The sequence below is a fragment of the Chiloscyllium punctatum genome, chromosome 32 (genome assembly GCF_047496795.1).
Source record: "Chiloscyllium punctatum isolate Juve2018m chromosome 32, sChiPun1.3, whole genome shotgun sequence".
In the NCBI taxonomy this organism is placed as follows: domain Eukaryota; kingdom Metazoa; phylum Chordata; class Chondrichthyes; order Orectolobiformes; family Hemiscylliidae; genus Chiloscyllium; species Chiloscyllium punctatum.
Window position 1 is genome coordinate 14,671,643 of NC_092770.1, and position 19,749 is coordinate 14,691,391.

The 19,749-nt window shown below is 40.5% G+C and overlaps 1 protein-coding gene across 2 annotated transcripts in view; it reads left to right on the plus strand.

Moving 5' to 3' along the window:
- The window catches only part of ptprb (protein tyrosine phosphatase receptor type b), a 115,240-nt gene that overhangs the window by 15,973 nt on the left and 79,518 nt on the right, over window positions 1–19,749 (plus strand). The window contains exon 1 of one of the 2 annotated variants that reach the window (XM_072551687.1): window positions 18,939–19,556. The exons of the other annotated variant lie outside the window; for it this stretch is intronic. Within the exon in view, the coding sequence (XP_072407788.1) occupies window positions 19,500–19,556 (57 nt within the window). The 5' untranslated portion in view covers window positions 18,939–19,499. Of the gene's footprint in view, window positions 1–18,938; window positions 19,557–19,749 lie in introns of those variants that run through there. 2 annotated transcript variants of the gene reach the window in all.

The following is a 19,749-nucleotide window of genomic DNA, read 5'->3' on the forward strand; positions in this document are numbered from 1 at the left end:
TACATGCCAGTTTATTTTAAAATTGGGAATGGGGAATATATGTTGAAAAGGAGAAATAATTCCTATAAAAAAGTTTAGCATAACACACTCAATATTCCATTACTAGTGGGAAAGTATGATTTCATTGAAAAAAATTACTTGAAACATTTGTCGATCTTTACTTCACCAGCTGTTCTTAATTCTCATTTTTGCTAACTGAACCAGGATACGGCATGGTTATAATGCTAACATTACCTGACATGTTTGTATGTATTGATCCAGAATTAAAACGGAACCTAGGGATAATTTTTATGATACTATCGCGTATACACACTGGACTTGTTTTTGTTCGATACTGGCAAATGTATTTATTACACCAGCATTTATGAAGGGGAAGAAGACTATAAGATCATTTCTTGTCTTCTTAATACACCATACTAGGCTACTAACAGGGAAAAGTGAAGACTAAGATAAGGAGGAATTTTTTTCCCTCAGAGGGTTGTGAGTCTTTGGAACTCCTTGGCACAGAGAGCTGCATGGGCACAGTCCCTGTATATAATAAGGCTGAGATAGATAGATTTTGGATCATTAAAGGAATGAAGGGTTATGGGGAAAATTCAGGAAAGTAGACATAGGGAATGTTGGATCAGCCATGATTCTATTGAACGGTAGAGCAAGCTCGATGGGCTGAATAGCTGATTCTATTTCTTAAGGTCTAATGGTCTTTACAGGTAGGAATCAGTTCTTTTGGATATACATTAGGTTTGAACACCATTTTATAGTATTGGATGTGTGAGTGAAAGACTATTTTAAAGCAAGTGGAAAAGATAGAGCAAAAGGCACTGAATGATTTTCTGCTCCATGGGCATGCAAAATCCTATTCTGAACTTGGAAAGCTGACTGCAAGGAAATTTTCAATGGGTCTGCAGGTGAAAGGCCTGTCTAATGGACTCTTGTAACTATGTCCTAGGGTTTATTTACTGATACTTAAGTTTTTGTGAGCTGAAATGTTACATGCAAATCTTTTGCTCTGGGTTGCTTTGTTAGTAGAAGAATGTTTACCAGTAATTCTTCAAGCTGATATATGATTAATGAAAGAGGAGGAATTGCGAAGGAATGACAGGCCAGTCACACTGCTCTGTGGGTTCCTGTCAGCTTTTGCATGCTGACAACCCCTACAGCTGCAGAGAATGTTCGTGTACTTCACCTTATTATGTATAATGTGGTAAAGGTTCCATTGTCAAAGATGGCAGTGCCAGTAGATTGCAGTGCCATGACAATGAGAAGTGAATGCTTGACTAATCACACTGCTCAAAGGTACTTTAAAAACATAGTGGTCATACTTGGTTAGGCTTTTTGTGAAGGAAGGCATATTATAGTTCAGGAGACAACCTAGCCCATTTTCTCCAATTTGCTTTTGTGAATAAATAAAAACATTTTATTAGTCACCACATGATCCATCACAAGGACAAATCAAAATGAGACCATTTTACATTTTTAACAAGGTATTAAAAAACTGTGTACCAGTAAAATCCTTTCCAAGTTCTTTTTATTGAAGAGGTACTGATCCATCTAACAGCACAAGATGCTAGTCTGCTATTTGACACTGAAAATAACAGTTAATATGTCATCAGAAAAAGAGACATCTATGGTGACTATTGAGAATTGTATAAGAAATACAGAATGTAACTAATTTAGATGTTCAGTCTGGACGAATATAGAGTGGTAAAGAGTAAGTACATGCATATGTAAAATTTTAATTATTATTACGTACTCAGTTTCCAACTTATTGTCATCAGTGGAAAAGGAGAAAGGTCCAATTTATTTACCAATGTCCCTGATTCTTGAAATTCTTCAGAAATAAAATTCACTGATCAACAGAAGATCTGTTGCTGACTGAATGTGTTCTATTAAACATTGATATTTCAGCAAATGTGCCTTCATGGGATGAAAACATACTAGTGACCTAAACAATTCCAGAAATTAAGTACTTGTTCACAAACATGAATAAACACATTTCTTCTTAAAATATTTGCTGACTTTATGCATTTGACTCGAATTTGCCAGTTTATTGTATCAGTGTCCATTTCTTTTGTTCCATAATGCATTGCAAAAAGACCACAAGTTTACCAACTGTTTGGACAAAATATAGAGTATCCATGCAACCAGAAGCCAGTCAGGGGTTGTATATGTGATTCAGAATCTAAGATTGTTTAGTGGGAACCAATATTTCTGTCGACACTATGGTAAACAATTAGACCACAAAAAGGTTCAGCATGCGTAGCAGTTTTCTGGCCAATAAGCTCAAACTAATTGATGGGTTGGATGTTATTTCAAAGTAGGCTGACCCTGTGTAATGCAAAACCTCTCTAACTTGATAATATTTATTTCTGAAGAGTGCAAAGAATTAAGGAATTTTGGAAATATATTTGAGCTTGTTATGCAACCATACTTGTTCTCTTGAAGAATATCAAAGATGAAAAATTAAAAGGTAATTATATCAGATTTCTAATTCTGAACATGTTTTGCAATCTATATAAAAATGAATTGTCTCTCTATAATAAAGAGAAATGCCTATTGTCCTTCGTAAAATTGGTAATTATTTAGTTGCTTACTTACAGCACTCACCAATGTCACAAAGTGCTACTCACATTGAAGTTCCAGTATTTGTAAAATGCTGTGAAGTCTTACCGTTCACACCTTCCATTCATGAATTCACATATCAGCGCAAAACATTACATGTGTCACATAACCCATTATCATTTCAACATTTGCTCATCTATGAGTTTTTGAACAAAAAGTGCTGTCTAAGGGTATTTTAATAACAGAACCTCCCAATGCCAAGTGTAGGCTCTTAGACACTGACATAATGGTGGTGTATTGTCTCTCTGGGAGTGGAGCATGCACGCTGATGTGTTAGGAGCCATGTTGCACTTGGGTCCATATTATCATAATTTGTGATTCGTGCTTATAGGTGTGCTATATGCAGCTGTAGTGGTAATTAGTACAATGCATCACTATATTTTTGCGCTATTTCTCCAAGAGAACATTGTTATGTTCAACAAACATATTGCCTTAAGCAAAGTTTATTGGATTTTATCTTCCACAGTGTTGTTTATGCACCATAATGTTTGATGTTTGGAAACTATCAAATTTGCGCCCATTATCATATGTTGGCTGTTCATGAATTTGCTGTTTGCAAGATTTTGCATGAACACAGCCCCTACAAATGGCATGGTTTTACTCTGCTGTGAATGAGTGATTAGTTACATAATTAAAATTTGGCATGCATTATATCAAGGAAGATATGGATGGTCTTCAAATATCCAAGTATCAAATTCCAATAAATAAATAGATTGCCTCTAAAATATAAAACATAATTTGAAAATATTGACAAAATCCAAATTTTGATGGCTGTCAAAGTTAACATGAAATCAACCTCTAATAGCTGAGCTAGGAGTCTTCATTTTGCATCATCACTACATCAATACAAACATTGGAAATCTGTAGGAATCCTTAGTTCGTTGCAGTAATCATGAGAAGTGTCATTTACCCTTTAATTCTCATGATGTGCAATGCTGTTATAAATTTTGAGACTCTGTTTTACTGTATTAAAAGCTATGAATACTAACATAATTTCACAACATCACAATTGGTCTGATTGTACTGCCATAAAGTGCCTTCTGATTATTTCCATCATTAAAGATTCTGCAAAATCCAAGTTGTATTGATATTTTAAAAGGAGTTTGGTTATTGAGTCAATAATCAGAAGTCATAGGTTTAAAGTCATTGTCAAAAGAACAATGGGAGTTGAGTTTTTTTCAGTCAAAGTTATCAGATCTGAAACACTTTGTCTAAAAAAAATGGTGGAAGCTAATTCCATGAATAACTTTAAAGGTGAATTGGGCAAGTACTGAGAGATTAGTAAATTCAGGGTTACTATCAAAAAAGCATGAATGTGGGACTCTGTATGATTATTTCTCAAAGTGATTACTCAAAGGGCTGGATTACCTCCTTCTGCAGTGTATGCCTCTAAAATTCATGTTAGACCAGCTGCATAATTTTGAGCGGTGAAGGAGGCCCAGGACCTCCATGTCTTCGGCAGAGTGGGAGGGGGAGTTGAAATGTTGGGCCACGGGGCAGTGTGGTTGATTGGTGCGGGTGTCCCGGAGATGTTCCCTAAAGTGCTCTGCTAGGAGGCGCCCAGTCTCCCCAATGTAGAGGAGACCGCATCGGGAGCAACGGATACAATAAATGATATTAGTGGATGTGCAAGTAAAACTTTGATGGATGTGGAAGGCTCCTTTAGGGCCTTGGATAGAGGTGAGGAAGGAGGTGTGTGCGCAGGTTTTACAGTTCCAGCGGTGGCAGAGGAAAGTGCCAGGATGGGAGGGTGGGTTGTATGGGGGCGTGGACCTGACCAGGTAGTCACGGAGGGAACGGTCTTTGCAGAAACTAATATGTCTGGCAACATCTGTGGGGAGAGAAAGCAGAATCAGAATTGTGATGAAGAGTCACTAGACTTTCTCTCACCACAGATGCTGCCAGACTTGCTGAGTTTCACCTGCAATTTCTGTTTTTGACAATGTGTGCAGTTGGACCATGTGCCTTTTGAATTTGAACATTATCTATTTTGAGAAGACCAATCGCATCAGTTCTAATAGCAGACCATGGTGGCTCCTTGTCCTTTATACATCAGTAACATGAATACACTTTCTTTACTCTCCCTACTTGCCTGCTTGCCCTGCAACAAAGCTCTTGGGTAGCTGACTTGCTTCCAATTTTCTGACAATTATATTTTGTGTTAACCACAGGAAGATATATGACAACAGGCAGCCACAATGGCCTCCTTTCCTTGTTATGGGTAAAACTATTGCCTCAATTCACTATCTTTCCACAACGGTATGATATTGATCAAGAATTACTTCTACTTTATAGATAATACATAAACCTTGAAGCTTCCAGTTTCTTCTCCATAAGGCATAGTATTGATTCTAGAAAAGATTGAAAGTTGAGTCAATATTGGTGAACTTTAAATCTAAAATTTTTGGCACACAAATGCATCTTTCAAGTGATTCAACATCTGACCATGCACAATACGAAAGTATTAATTATCACCACAATTATTATGTAACATATCCTAAAGTCTAAGCTAAAAATGTGAAGATGATGAGTTTAAATCTTACCCAGTATCTGGGGAAATTGAATTAATTGAATAAGTAAATTTTAACTTAAAAGAACTAATATCTGCAAAGGTGACCTTGGTGACCATACAACATGATTGTTATAAAAACCCATTAAGGTCACTAATAACCTTTCGAGAAGGTAATCTGCCATCCTTACCTAATCAGGCCTACATGTAACTCCAGACCCATAGAAATGTGATTGACTCTGAACTACCCTGTGAACTGGTCTTGCCAGCAGTGCCTACCTTGTATCAGTCCCAAAGCTGGTCAAATTCCACTATAACATAATCGTTACGAATGAAGAATCATCCAAAACTGACTTTTTTTTGCAGGTAAATGATGACCTGTTCTTAAGGGTGTAGATGTTTCTGAATAAGATATTAATTTGAATACTTGTTTTTTCCTGTGGCTGACTGAAAAATCAGTTGCAATATGAATGACTAGTTGCAATAATGAGCAGTTTATAGTGTTCAAGCAGCCAAGCAAGTAATGTCATTATTTTACAATCCATTTAGGAAGGTTATTAGTGTGCAAGCTGTGGCAGTACAAACCACAATGGAATAATCAGAATTGACTATGTGCACATCAGAAGAATAGATACAGTCGAGTTTTGAAGAGAAGCTTTGTGGTATTGATGGAATCTGCTAACCAGACACACAGTGCACCAGCAAATGGTAGACAATATAATTACAGTGACCACGACATTCTAGACATGGAAAGAAGTGAACAAGTAACCATATAACCTCAACAAAGGATGTTAATAAGTGTGACCATTATATTAATATGGCTGTGATAATTTTATGATACAATACAATACAGCACAGGAACAGGCCCTTTGGCCAGCCAAGCCGATTCCAATTCCTAGTCTTTATTTAGGAGAAAGACTCCAGTGCATCTCCTCCACTTCCCGCACCTCTGCCCTTGAGCCCTACTCCTCAAACTGCAATAAGGTCAGAACCCCCTTCCCCCAATCCTCACCTTCCACACCACCAGCCTCCAGATATAACGCATCATCCTCTGTCATTTCCGCCACTCACAGTCAGACCCCACTACCAGAGATATATTTCCCTCCCCACCGCATTCCGCGAAGACCATTCCCTCCGTGACTCCCTCGTTTGGTCCACGCCCACCACCAAACCATCCTCCATTCCCAGCACCGTCCTTTGCCACTGCGCCCACCCCTCCCCCCCCCCCCCCCCACCGCCCCCCACCCCCCCCACCTCCATCCAAGGACCCAAAAGATCCTTTCACATCTGGCAGAGATTTTCCTGCTCCTCCAAATATCTCATCGACTGTGTCTGTTGTTCTCGATGTGGTCTCCTCTAATTTGGGGAGACAGGACGTCAACTTGCGGAGCATTTCAGAGAACATTTGTGGGACACACGCACTGAACAACCCCACTGCCCTGTGGCCAATCACTTCAACTCCCCCTCCCACTCCACCAAGGACATCCAAGTCCTGGATCTCCTTCACTGTCAAATCCTAGCTAGCCGACAAATGGAGGAAGAACACTTCATCTTCCATCTTGGGACCCTCCAACTACACGGAATCAATCTGGATTTCACCAGTTTCCTCGTCTCTCCTCCCCCCACCTTATCTGATATCCAACCCTCCAACTCGGGTCTGCCCTCTTGAACTATCCTACCTGTCCATCTTCCTTCACACCTATCCGTTCCACCCTCTGGTCTGACCTATCACCATCACGCCCCACCTTCATCTACCTATTGCATTCCCAGCTACCTTACCCCCAGGCCCATCACCCTCCTGTTTATCTTTCAGCCACCTTGGGGCCCTCATATTCTTAATGAAGAGTTTGTGCTCGAAATGTTGACTCTCCTGCTCCTCAGATGCTGCTTTACCAGATGTGCTTTTCTAGCGCCATATGTTTTGATTCTAGTTCTTATTTAGAATCACTATTTATTGCCATACCCAGTTTCTATCCCTCTGTTTGCCTCCTGTTTATGTGTCTTTCAAAATGCACCTTAAATTTTGCTAACTTCCCCTCTTCCAACACCTCGACTGGCAGTCCATTCCGGGCATTCACCACCCTCTAGGTGAAGCATTTTTCATGCACTTCACTCCTAATCTCCCCCCTCTCACCTTGAACAAGTTTTGTTTCAATTCCATCTCCATAACTTCACCACAAGAGTAATGGAGACCACATTTGTATGCATGAGTGGGAATTCTGACAAAGTTATATGTACAAGTCTGAGGAAATACTAACAAAGAGACAATTAAAGTGCATAAACAATATGATCAGGCAAATGAAGCACTTGTCTCTGCCATTTCTAGTTTTAGCTGCATTGTATTTTATAGCACCTTATAAGGTTGGTCCGAAGTGAAGTACAGGTGGAGGTGTGTACTGCAGATGCTGGAGATTAGTCAACATTAGAGTGGTGCTGGAGAAGCACAGCAGGTCAGGCAGCATCCGAGGAGCAGGAAAATCGATGCTTCAGTCAAAAGCCCTTCATCAGGAATGAGGCTGTGAGCCTCGGGGTGGAGAGATACATGGGAGGGGGTGGAGTTGGGGAGAAGGTAGCTGAGAGTGCAATAGGTGGATGGAGGTGGGGGTAAAGGTGATATGTCAGAGAGGAGGGGGGAGCAGATCGGTGGGATGGAAGATTGACAGGTGGGACAGGTCATGAGGACGGTGCTGAGCTGGAAGGTTGACACTGGGATAAGGTAGGGGGAGGGGAAATGAGGAAACTGGTGAAGTCCATGTTGATGCCATGGGGTTGGAGGGTCCCGAAGTGAAAGATGAGGCATTCTCACAGCTGGGAGAAGTGAAATACAGCCAACTTTTGAAGTGTAATCACTATATAAGGAAACATAGCAGCTAATTTGCAATAATGGAGGGTGTTCTGTGCTTGAAGGAGTTCTCTGATATATGGTTATCCGTAAGATATATTTCAACTCAACAAATTTCCACATCTTATGAACTCTATGATACAGGAAGTAATTGCACTGGGATCATCATCGATTGTCTTTTGATGACTTTGAGGATCTTAATACCAATGAAGGATTCAGATCATCTTTAGCATGTCATGACCATATTTACATAGGTGTTCACAGGTCTTTGCCTGCTACCCCCAGCTCATTCTGAGTTCTGAACAATGCTTACACAAGCTCATGTACAGATTTACTTAGTAGTCCACAGCAGGGTGAACTTGGAGTTGGCACACATATTGGCAACTGGTATTTGGTAATGTAACGACCAAGTGACAGATGCCAGCAATAGAGATAGTGGTGACTGCATTAATGCTGGGTAAGAGATATCACAGAAAGAAATAGTCTTCCATCTGAATCCATTGTAATTAATCTTACCACTACAGTAGAAGTCCTCTTAATCATGGTGGATGTGGGCATCAGCAGCTGGATTTGTGTAAACATTCAAAACACAGCAAAGGAAACCAGATAGAATAGAGAAATGAATACTTGTTCATAAAACAAATGGTCTAATGGTTTATCCATCTGATCATACCCTTCCATGAAATTCTGTTATATTGTGAAAAAGTGTAAGACAAAACAAGAGTTTATGGAAATGCAGACTACATGTAAATGAAACAGTGGATTCTGTTGGCCAATGTTAGGCAAAATGCTGTGAATTGAATTGGTTCCTGTCTTATTGCTTTTCATTGTTTTGCACTGACACAGCCCCTTGTGTTGCTTTGTCACACACAGTTCTGATGAAGAGCCACTGGACTCAGAACATCAACTCTGCTTTCTCTCCACAGATGCTGCCAGACCAGTTGAGTTTTTCCAGCAATTTCTATATTTTTCATTCCCAGCATCCACAGTTCTTTGGGGGTTTTTTTTGTCACACCATTGTTTCTTTATTCATGAACCACAATTTATGGAACATGAATAAAACTTCAATGTTTTTGTTCACCTTGTAAGAATGTGTAGCATAGCCCTTTGTAGCACTCTAAAGATCTGAACTATTGCCTTAGTATAATAATTATATTCTCTGACACGAGCTTGATTAGACTTGTTTGCAATGCAAATTTAAACAACCATTATTTTAGCATTACCTCATATTTCCCAGGAATGATCTATTCAATCTATTATCTTCCAAAGATAGTAGAGGATTGCCTCACTAATCAAGTACGTAAGATATGTAGTGCTCTTCCACCTAAAAGAAGATTACTATTTGCCTGTAAATTATTGTCTGTAAATTGGTGTCTTAACAGAATAAACAACTTGCACTTTCAGGAATCAATACTTTTATCTTTATATATGCCATTGGAATAATGGTGAATTCTCAACTGGCAACATGGGCAGAGTTCACAATGCCTCTATTATTGACAATTTACCAATTTGGCAACAGCTTTTGATAAGAGTTTTTTTGCTAAATTTAATGACCATTCATGTGTATAAAAATAAAATTTAGCTATCCATCTTATTCATCATTGGTTAACTGTAATACTCTTCCCTGCACTTTTAGAGTCTTCTGGTCAAAAAAAAAGTTCAATTCTGTTCTGTTTATTGCTATAACCAAAGCAATTCATATTAAAGAAGACATCTTCAACCATTCAGACATCAGATGGCGAGTGCCATAATCTACTTGTTCATACAGTGCTCCTCTGTTATACTCAGAATGGGAAAACTTCTGCCTGGAAAGGGTGTCAGGACAATTCTCTCCTATTAGGCTATACTGTATCAATCACCCCAGCAACTAAAGACAACCTCCTCCTGCTTCTGCTCCAGCTACTTTTACTCTTCCTCTGTTTGCAGTTTTAACAACAGCCGCAGTCCACTGGTAACATTATTGTTCAGGTTAATGATTCGCAAAATCTGGTAAATATTCTAGAATTTCACTATTTAGCTGAGAGTATGATCTGGTGGAAGTATTTTTCATCAGTAGTAGCAACAATGACTGCAGCAATTATTATCATAAGCATTACTGTTGCTGTGTAACACCGTAGGATTCCAGTTTGCTGTTTAACAGTTTTTGCATTGTTCTTCCCCAGAACTTTCTAACTTTTTGAACTGCCTGTGGGGAGGTGATGGCCTGGTGGTATTATTGCTGGATTGTTAATCCAGCTATCCAGCTAATGTTCTGGGTTCAAATCCCAGTGTTGCAGTTGGTGGAATTTGATCACAATAAAAATATGGAATTAAGAGTTTAATGATGACCATAATGCCATTGTCTATTGTTGGGGGGAAACCCCATCTGATTCACTAACACCTTTTAGGAAAGGAAACTATCAGCTTTACCTCATCTGGTTTACATGTGTCTCCAGACCTACACCAATGTGGTTGACTCTTAACTGTCATCTGGGATGGGCAATAAAGTCTGGTCAAACCAACAACACCCAGATCCTGTGAATAAATTTTAAAAAACTGAAAAATAACAATTTTGGAGGAAACTAGAATATAGAGTAACACTGCAACAAATTTGAATTTAAAACTGTATCCATAATTTAGACAATTGTTAACAATTATTCTATCATAAATCTGGTCATCCAGAAAGGAAAGCAGACACTCCGACTGTGTTGTCTCTTTCAATATTGTAGCATGTATCAAAGTTGAGAGATTTAATTTAGATATTTTGGCACATCTGAACAAAGTATGTTCCAATGTGCTTTACTTATATAATCATATAAATGGTGTGCTGTAGATTATGTATTAAAAATGTGTATTAAAAAACACATGAAACATGCTTACATAAATTATGATAGTCGTTACTGTCTTGATGTGAATTAAGTATCTTTCCACAATAAGAAATAATAACAAATGTCAGACTACTTTTGATACATTTATACAATTATACTGGTTTCAATTCAGATCACTGCTAATCTTCACCTTAAAATGTTTAAAATTCTTATTGATGTACAGCACATAAGCAAATCAACAGACAAGTCCTTACTTTTAGTAAAAGAAAAATATCTGCTGACAGCCGAGTGCAAATATTTATCTGACATACGATAAACAATATCATGAACTATTCCAATTTGGAAGTACTTAAGGCCAGTTGACAAGTAAATTAAAGCAATAAATATTGTTTTTTTTAAGTTGAAAGGAAACAGTGACAGACATTGGTAAATATACTTTACATTCTAAACATTTCCATGCAGGATTAAAAAGCCTTATAAATGGAATATTGTAATTATATGAGTGATCCAAAAATGCCAAACATACTTCTGAAAGATATCAAAATAAAATAGAATTGTTACTCAGTCCAAACCAACCAGGATGTTGTCTCAATTCAGAGAGGATAAGCTGATAAGAAAAACACTCCTATCCCAAAGAATTCCCAAAGTAATTAATTATTTATGTAGTCATGTTGTAGAAAATGCAGCAACCAGTTTAAAAGGAATAAGGTTCCACAAAGAACAAATGAAATCAATGATAAATTAATATATTTTTGGCATCAGTTAAGAGAGGAATGTTGGCCAGAATATTGCAAGAACTCAATGTTCTTCTTCAAGTAATACCATGGAATCTTTTCTATCCATCTAATCAGGCAAATACATCATAGAGTCATAGAGATGTACAGCATGGAAACAGACACTTCGGTTCAACTCGTCCATGCTGACCAGATATCCCAACCCAATCTAGTCCCACCTGCCAGCACCCGGCCCATATCCCTCCAAACCCTTCCTATTCATATACCCATCCAGATGCCTGTTAAATGTTGCAATTATACCAGCCTCCACCACAGCCTCTGGCAGCTCATTCCATACATGTACCACCCTCTGCGTGAAAAAGCTGCCCCTTAGGTCCCTTTTATATCTTTTACCTCTCACCCACTAGTTCTGGACTCCCCCAACCCAGGGAAAAGACTTTGTCTATTTATCCTATCCATGCCCCTCATAATTTTGTAAATCTCTGTAAGGTCACCCCTCAGCCTCCGACGCTCCAGGGAAAACAGCCCCAGCCTGTTCAGCCTCACGCCATAGCTCAAATCTACCAACCTTGACAACATCCTTGTTAATCATTTCTGAACCCTTTCAAGTTTCACAACATCTTTCCGATAGGAAGGAGACCAGAATTACACGTAATATTCCAATAGTGGCCTAACCAATGTACAGCTGCAACATGACCGCCCAACTCCTGTATTCAATACTCTGACCAATAAAAGAAAGCATACCAAACGCCTTCTTCACTATCCTATTTACCTGCAACTCCACTTTCAAGGAGCTATGAACCTGCCCTCCATGGTCTCTTTGTTCAGCAACATGCCCTAGGACCTTTACCATTAAGTGTATAAGTCCTGCTAAGATTTGCATTCTCAAAATGCAGCACCTCGCATTTAACTGAATTAAACTGCATCTGCCACTTCTTGGCCCATTGGCCCATCTGATCAAGATCCACTTGTAATCTAAGGTAACCTTCTTCACTGTCCACTACACCTCCAAAGTCTTATCGCCTTTAATGTCTCTTTTGGAGATTATTACATCTAACAAGGCAGAACTCAATCAATGGCTCTCTAAGCTACTCCAACTTATTGGAGTGATCCTTGACTTTCCAAATAAGAGAATAGAATGCAATCAACTGAGCTAAGCCAAAAATATATTAAATAATCAATTTAAAATTTGTCCTTTTTTTGTAGTTTAATGAAATGGGGAATTGCTGGCAAGGCCAGCATTTGTTCCTTATCTCTAATTTCCTTTGAACTGATTGGCTTGCTAGTCATTTCAAAGAACAGTCAACCACGTTACTGTGGATCTGGAGTCACATGTAGGCTGAACCAAGTAAAGGTGGCAAATTTCCTTTGCAACAGAGCATTAATAGTCACTATTACTTGAGTCTAGCTATATATTGCAGATTTACTGACTGAACCAGCAATCCATTAGCTGCCACAATTGAACTTGATTGGCCTGGGCTACTGGACTACTAATCCACTGAAACTACCACTATGCTATCATCTTTCTATTAAGTCATGCTGCTGTTCCAAAAAAAATAAATTTGAAATCTGATTTTCAGAAGTTTATAAACTGATAGGTATTTCAGAGGGTTGGCATAGTACGTTGAACTTAGTGTATTCCTTTGTGCTGTAAGCTCTATAATTCTCAGGAAATGAGAAAGCTTTGGACATTTAGATTTGTGGTACATTTCATTTTGCAGCAGTTTTTCCATTCAATGACATGATCATATGAGCAGAAAAATGGAAACTGTAAAAAAAAATATTTCATCACTAACTCTTTTACTTGAAAGGAATCTTACAAAATTGGTGCTTTTTTTTAGTTTTAAGAGTGTTGGTTATAACCACTAATTTATGCCTTTTATGGATTATACAGTTGTAATTCATGGCAGGAAATTTATTTTTTCATTCTCAAGGCTGGTGTTTTTTTTGCCCAGCCTGGCTGGTACATAGTTGATAGTAAACCTAATGCTTCAACAATTCCAGAGTTTTCTAGATGAGTTCAGGGAGCAGTTAAGTGTCAATGGTGGTGGTGAGGAAATCAGGTAAGGTTAGCAAGTTTCCTTCTGTAAAGGGCATTACTGAACCAGTTGGACCATTAGGGTCTTGCATCAATTTGACTGCTTTAAAACAATTTCTGATACCATCATTTTCTCCCTGCATGGTTAAAAATGACCTCAGGTTAACAGTAGAATTTAAATTTTTTAATATGGATTATTAGTTTTGGCCTTTGGTTATTAATTCAGGAAAACAAGAACTAACTATTGTATGGTTATTTATTTAGATTAATTAATTTTGTTTACACTTTAATATAACAAGCAGGAGAACAAAGTGTTATTATAACAACTTACCAATATGTCTAATCATTTACAAATACTAATTTGAAAGCAAATTTGCCTTTTTAAAACATCTGCCTTCTACTAATGTGAAATTGCCTATGAAAAAAAAAGACACCAGGGAGTACAGTGACATCTATAATTGCTGCTGAGTGTTTGAGGAACTAAAAATGAAGGCGTCCTAGAAATGTAAGAAAATGTAAAAATATAACTGAACTGGATTGTAAAAGGGTTTAAAAACAGATTGTATTCACTACCTATGGATGGCATATCAAAATGGAGCACAATCTAAAATAAAATGCACTCATATTGTGGCACCTTCTGGGATGGTTTGAAACAAAAACAGGAAATGTTGGACAAAGTCAGCAGGTCTGGCAGCATCTATAGAGAGAAAGATGAGTCAATATTTTGGGTCTTGTGACCCTTCTTCAGAACTGGTCACTGAAGCCCAAACGTTGACTTTGCTTTCTTTCCTCAGATGCTGCCAGACTCTCTGAGCTACGCTAGCAGTTTTTGTTTTTGTTTCAGACTTCCAGCATCCTTTTTTTTCTCCATGGGATGATATGTAACAGACTCTTGACTTGGGCATTATAAAGGAATTGGGCATTATAAAGGGATTGCAGCATCTGACTGAAATATACTGTCCCATGGAAAGAAGAGAGGAGAGAAGAAATACAGAGGAGGAAGCGCTGGATGTCTTGAAACATGGTGGAAGTGGTTAAATCCCCAGGACCTGATCAGGTGTACCCAAGAGCTTTGTGGGAAGCTAGGAAAGTGATTGCTGGGCCTCTTGCTGAGATATTTGCATCGTCGGTAGTCACAGGTGAGGTGCCGGAAGACTGGAGGTTGGCTAACGTGATGCCACTGTTTAAGAACGGTGATAAGGACAAGCCAGGGAATTATAGACCGGTGAGCCTGATGTCGGTGGTGGACAAGTTGTTGGAGGAAATCCTGAGGGACAGGATGTACATGTATTTGGAAAGGCAAGGACTGATTAGGGATAGTCAACATTGTTTTGTGCGTGGGAAATCATGTCTCACAAATTTGATTGAGTTTTTTGAAGAAGTAACAAGGAGGATTGATGAGGGCAGAGCAGTAGATGTGATCTATATGGACTTCAGTAAGGCATTCGACAAGGTTTCCCATGGGAGACTGATTAGCAAGATTAGATCTCATAGAATACAGGGAGAACTGGGTGGCACAGTGGTTAGCGCTGCTGCCTCATAGCGCCAGAGACCCGGATTCAATTCCCGCCTCAGGTGACTGAGTGTGTGGAGTTTGCACATTCCCCCAGTGTCTGCGTGGGTTTCCTCTGGGTGCTCTGGTTTCTTCCACAGTCCAAAAATGTGCAGGTTAGGTGAATTGGCCATGCTAAATTGCCTGTAGTGTTAAGTAAAGGGGTAAATGTAGAGGAATGGGTCTGGGTGGGTTGCGCTTCAGCGGGTTGGTGTAGACTTGTTGGGCCGAAGGGCCTGTTTCCACACTGTAAGTAGTCTAAACTAGCCATTTGGATACAGAGCTGGCTCAAAGGTAGAAGACAGAGAGTGGTGGTGGTGGAGGGTTGTTTTTCAGACTGGAGGCCTGTGACCAGTGGAGTGCCACAAGGATCGGTGCTGGGCCCTCTACTTTTTATCATTTACATAAATGATTTGGATACAAGCATATGAGGTACAGTTAGTAAATTTGCAGATGACACCAAAATTGGAGGTGTAGAGGACAGCGAAGAGGGTTACCTCAGATTACAACAGGATCTGGACCAGATGGGCCAATGGGCTGAGAAGTGGCAGATGGAGTTTAATTCAGATAAATGCGAGGTGTTGCATTTTAGGAAAGCAAATCTTAGCAGGACTTATACACTTAATGGTCAGGTCCTAGGGAGTGTTGCTGAACAAAGAGACCTTGGAGTGCAGGTTCATAGCTCCTTGAAAGTGGAGTCGCAGGTAGATAGGATAGTGAAGAAGACGTTTGGTATGCTTTCTTTCATTGGTCAGAGTATTGAGTACAGGAGTTGGGAGGTCATGTTGTGGCTGTACAGGACATTGGTTAGGCCACCGTTGAAATATTGCATGCAATTCTGGTCTCCTTCCTATTGGAAAGATGTTGTAAAACTTGAAAGGGTTCAGAAAAGATTTACAAGGATGTTGCCAGGGTTGAAGGATTTGAGCTATAGGGAGAGGCTGAACAGGCTGGGATTGTTTTCCCTGCAGTGTCGGAGGCTGAGGGGTGACCTTATAGAGGTTTACAAAATTATGATGTGCATGGATCGGGTAAATAGGTAAAGTCTTTTCCCTCGGGTTGGGGAGTCCAGAACTAGAGGACATAGGTTTAAGGTGAGAGGGGAAAGATATAAAAGAGACCTACAAGGCAACTTTTTCACACAGAAAGTGGTACATATATGGAATGAGCTGCCAGAGGAAGTGATGGAGGCTGGTACAATTGCAACACTTAAGAGGCATTTGGATGGGTTTGGAGGGATATGGGCCGGGTGCTGGCAGGTGGGACTAGATTGGGTTGGGATATCTGGTCGGCATGGACAAGTTGGATGGAAGGATCTGTTTCCATGCTGTACATCTCTATGATTCTATGAATGTCAAGCTGATGGATATGGTGGTGCTGCGATCGGATTAGTAACCTGAAGGGGAAATGATAAATTATTGGCGTATATACAGCACGATTAAATCCAACACGCTAGAAACAAGCAAAATTCCAATGACATTTCCTGTTAATGATGTGAGTTGGAGAATTTGCAGAGCTTTGGCGAGAAGGCAGTGTGATTCATTAGATTACTTACAGTGTGGAAACAGGCCCTTCGGCCCAACAAGTCCACACCGACCCGCAACCCACCCAGACCCATTCTCCTACATTTACCCATTCACCTAACACTACAGGCAATTTAGCATGGCCAATTCACCTAACCTGCACATCTTTGGACTGTGGGAGGAAACTGGAGCACCCGGAGGAAACCCGCACAGACACGGGGAGAATGTGCAAACTCAGTCAGTCGCCTGAGACGGGAATTGAACCCAGGTCTCTGGCACTGTGAGGCAGCAGTGCTAACCACTGTGCCACTATGCTGCCCATTAGATAGATGTTTCAAGGAGCAGGTGTGATGGCCCAAATGTCAGAGTTTGATATTTATTGAGTGAGTTGTGTTTGTGTTGTTCAATCCGTGAGGTGCAGAACTACACCCTCTCCATGTTTCAACGTATCTAAAAGCAATTACATTGTAGCTTATGCACAGATCCTAAGATTCAGAAGAAAATTATTATCTGTTGGTTTCTGTTGATGCTCCGTTGTGGAACTAACAGTTCCTGAAATGTAAGTCTATTGTACAACTTTCAGTCAAACCTTCTTAGGTAATCAAATAAATTACTAGATCAGTTTCAATGCATTTCTCCTTCCAGGGTGCGCTAACAAGGGAGACCCTGAAATGTAAAACTTATTGACAGAAATCGAGGGGGGGGGGGGGCTAGTTAAAGTCAAGGCGAGGTTGGCTGCTTGTAACAAGGTGAAGTTCAGAACTTGAGAGTATAGCGTTTAAAACACAAGCAGTCCAGGTTGTGTGTCATGATTTGGAGATGGCCGGTGTTGGACTGGGGTGTACAAAGTTAAAAATCACACAACACCAGGTTATAATCCAACAGGTTTAGGGTGAGAGGGGAAAGATATAAAAGAGACCTAGCTGATGAAGGTGCGGCACTCCGAAAGCTCGTGTGCTTGCAATTAAACCTGTTGGACTATAACCTGGTGTTGTGTGATTTTTAACTTCAGTTTGTGTGTGTGTGTGTGTGAGAGAGAGAGAGAGAGAAACGACAGGACCAAGAGAAAGGAGTGCGCCGCATGACCTTATTGTTTGCCTTTTGGCAGTCTGTTGTAAATAACTCGGCGGGTTATGTGCAAGTTCAGATTCTTGCGAGACAAAAAGTTCTGCAAAGCCCTTTCCTCCTGATAAAGGCTCGAATCAAAGTTAGAAAAATGACAGGAAGCGCCGGGTAAGTATATGGACGAAGCCGGGCTGACTATTAAAGCACATCCTGGCCCTCCCATTGCCTGACATCCGCACTTTCCTCTCCCAGAACAGTGCAAACGCCGCCGCTCTTTTGTTCGCTGCCTTCTGTGAATAATTGACTTACGGAGGATATCTAAACAATTTACTTTTATCAAGCTAAACACAATCGAGCAGTTCGGGGGGGGGGGGGGGGGGGTGGACTTGAATGTCAATGTGAAACTGCACTTTGTTGCAGTCCCGTGTTTTAAAATTCTCATTTCTGTGAACATGAAACAATGGTGACCCGTTCACTTGGCGGTTGGACAACACAGTTGCAGAGTATAGTGCAAAGACTGCATTTTAGAACAGACACCGAGAACAGCCAACATTTGAAAACTGGCTGGCACTGACAACGGAAAACAAAATTAGACAGTACCAATAAGCCTAGGAAGTGACTAAACAAGTGCAGTGGACTCAAAAAGGACAAGGGAAAAGATTGGTGGTAAATCAAAAACACACAAATTATGCAACCTTAAGGGAGAAGAGGAGCAAAGGAAGAGAAACAGAATAAAGTGGTTCATAAAATCAAAGAGAGAGGGAAACTCAGCTTTAAGAATTGGAATAAATAAGTGCATGTTCAGGTCTCCAGTATCCTCAGGGCTTACTTTTAAGAATTGGACAGAGTGGTACTGGGAGGTTATAAGAAGGACAGCCTGAGGAGAGAGATAAACGATTGATAGCAAAAGGACTGAGAGATAGAAAATCGGGGGCGTGGGGAGGAGATGGAGATACGGTTTAATACTGTACACAGGAAGCGGCTAAAGAAACTAAAGGTGAATAAAGTGCGGAGTCCGAACGGTGGGTCGAGCGAGTGTAGAAAGTTTGACGGAGAGGCGGGAAAGGGGAGGGGGAGGAGAAGGGAAAGGCGGCTCGTCCACGAGAGGTAAAGAAAATAAACAGATTATCCCCGAAAAAAAGTGAGAGTAGGTCTGAGTGAAGGCGCTGGGAGGGTCAGTGGAGTCAGGAGGAGGGAGTTGGGGGAGGGGACGCGAGAGTGGAGGGTATGTTTGGGGGCTGCCTTTCACAACTCGGAAACTCCAAGAGTAGATGCCGGGAGGATTTGCACTTTTCGAAGCGACGCCGTAGGGATTCTGAAAATTAAGTCCCAAACCTGGATTAATACTTTGGAAAGAGCTGAGGAAATTCACTCTTGATTGAGGAAGTCAATGGAAACGGTTCAGTTGAGTGACTGGGTCAGGATGGCAGCGTGGGAACTCCAGCCCACAGTTCACATCGACTCCCTGTACACTGGGAGCCAGCTCCAGCCCAACGCCACAGATTCCAGCCGATCCCACTGCTACCCGCCTTACTCCAGCGGAGTGCTCGAGTAGACCCCATCGCAAGAGAGATCAACTAACCTCGGGAATACTTTGGGAGCACATCGAGGAGTTTCTCCGTCTCTCTGCGGTCAACAGGTGTCTCCCTCTGCAACACAGAACTCCCTCAAGAATTTGGATTGTGTGAAAGTGCTGGTTTGGAAAGATCACCGGTCGCTGTAGAGATTGTCACTCACAGATCTGTACAGTATTGATGTAAAATACCTATTAGTCCAGGAGGACCGGTGGATAAGAACCACACACGCGATGCTGGGACCTGAACCAGGGTCCATATTGTTATGGATGGCATTCTGTCTGTTAAAGGTGAGTTCTGGTAAAGGTACCTGCCAAACCGCTTTAATATCCAGGTGACCTTCAGCAGAGTCGCTCTGTTGATTTTTGGAACTGAAGCATAATAACACTTGCAGTTCTAAGGTGAAATTAAACTACAATTGCGTTTTTTGTTTGTTGGTCTCGTACTCCGTCACCCACTTGTTTCTCAATCCTCTGAACGATG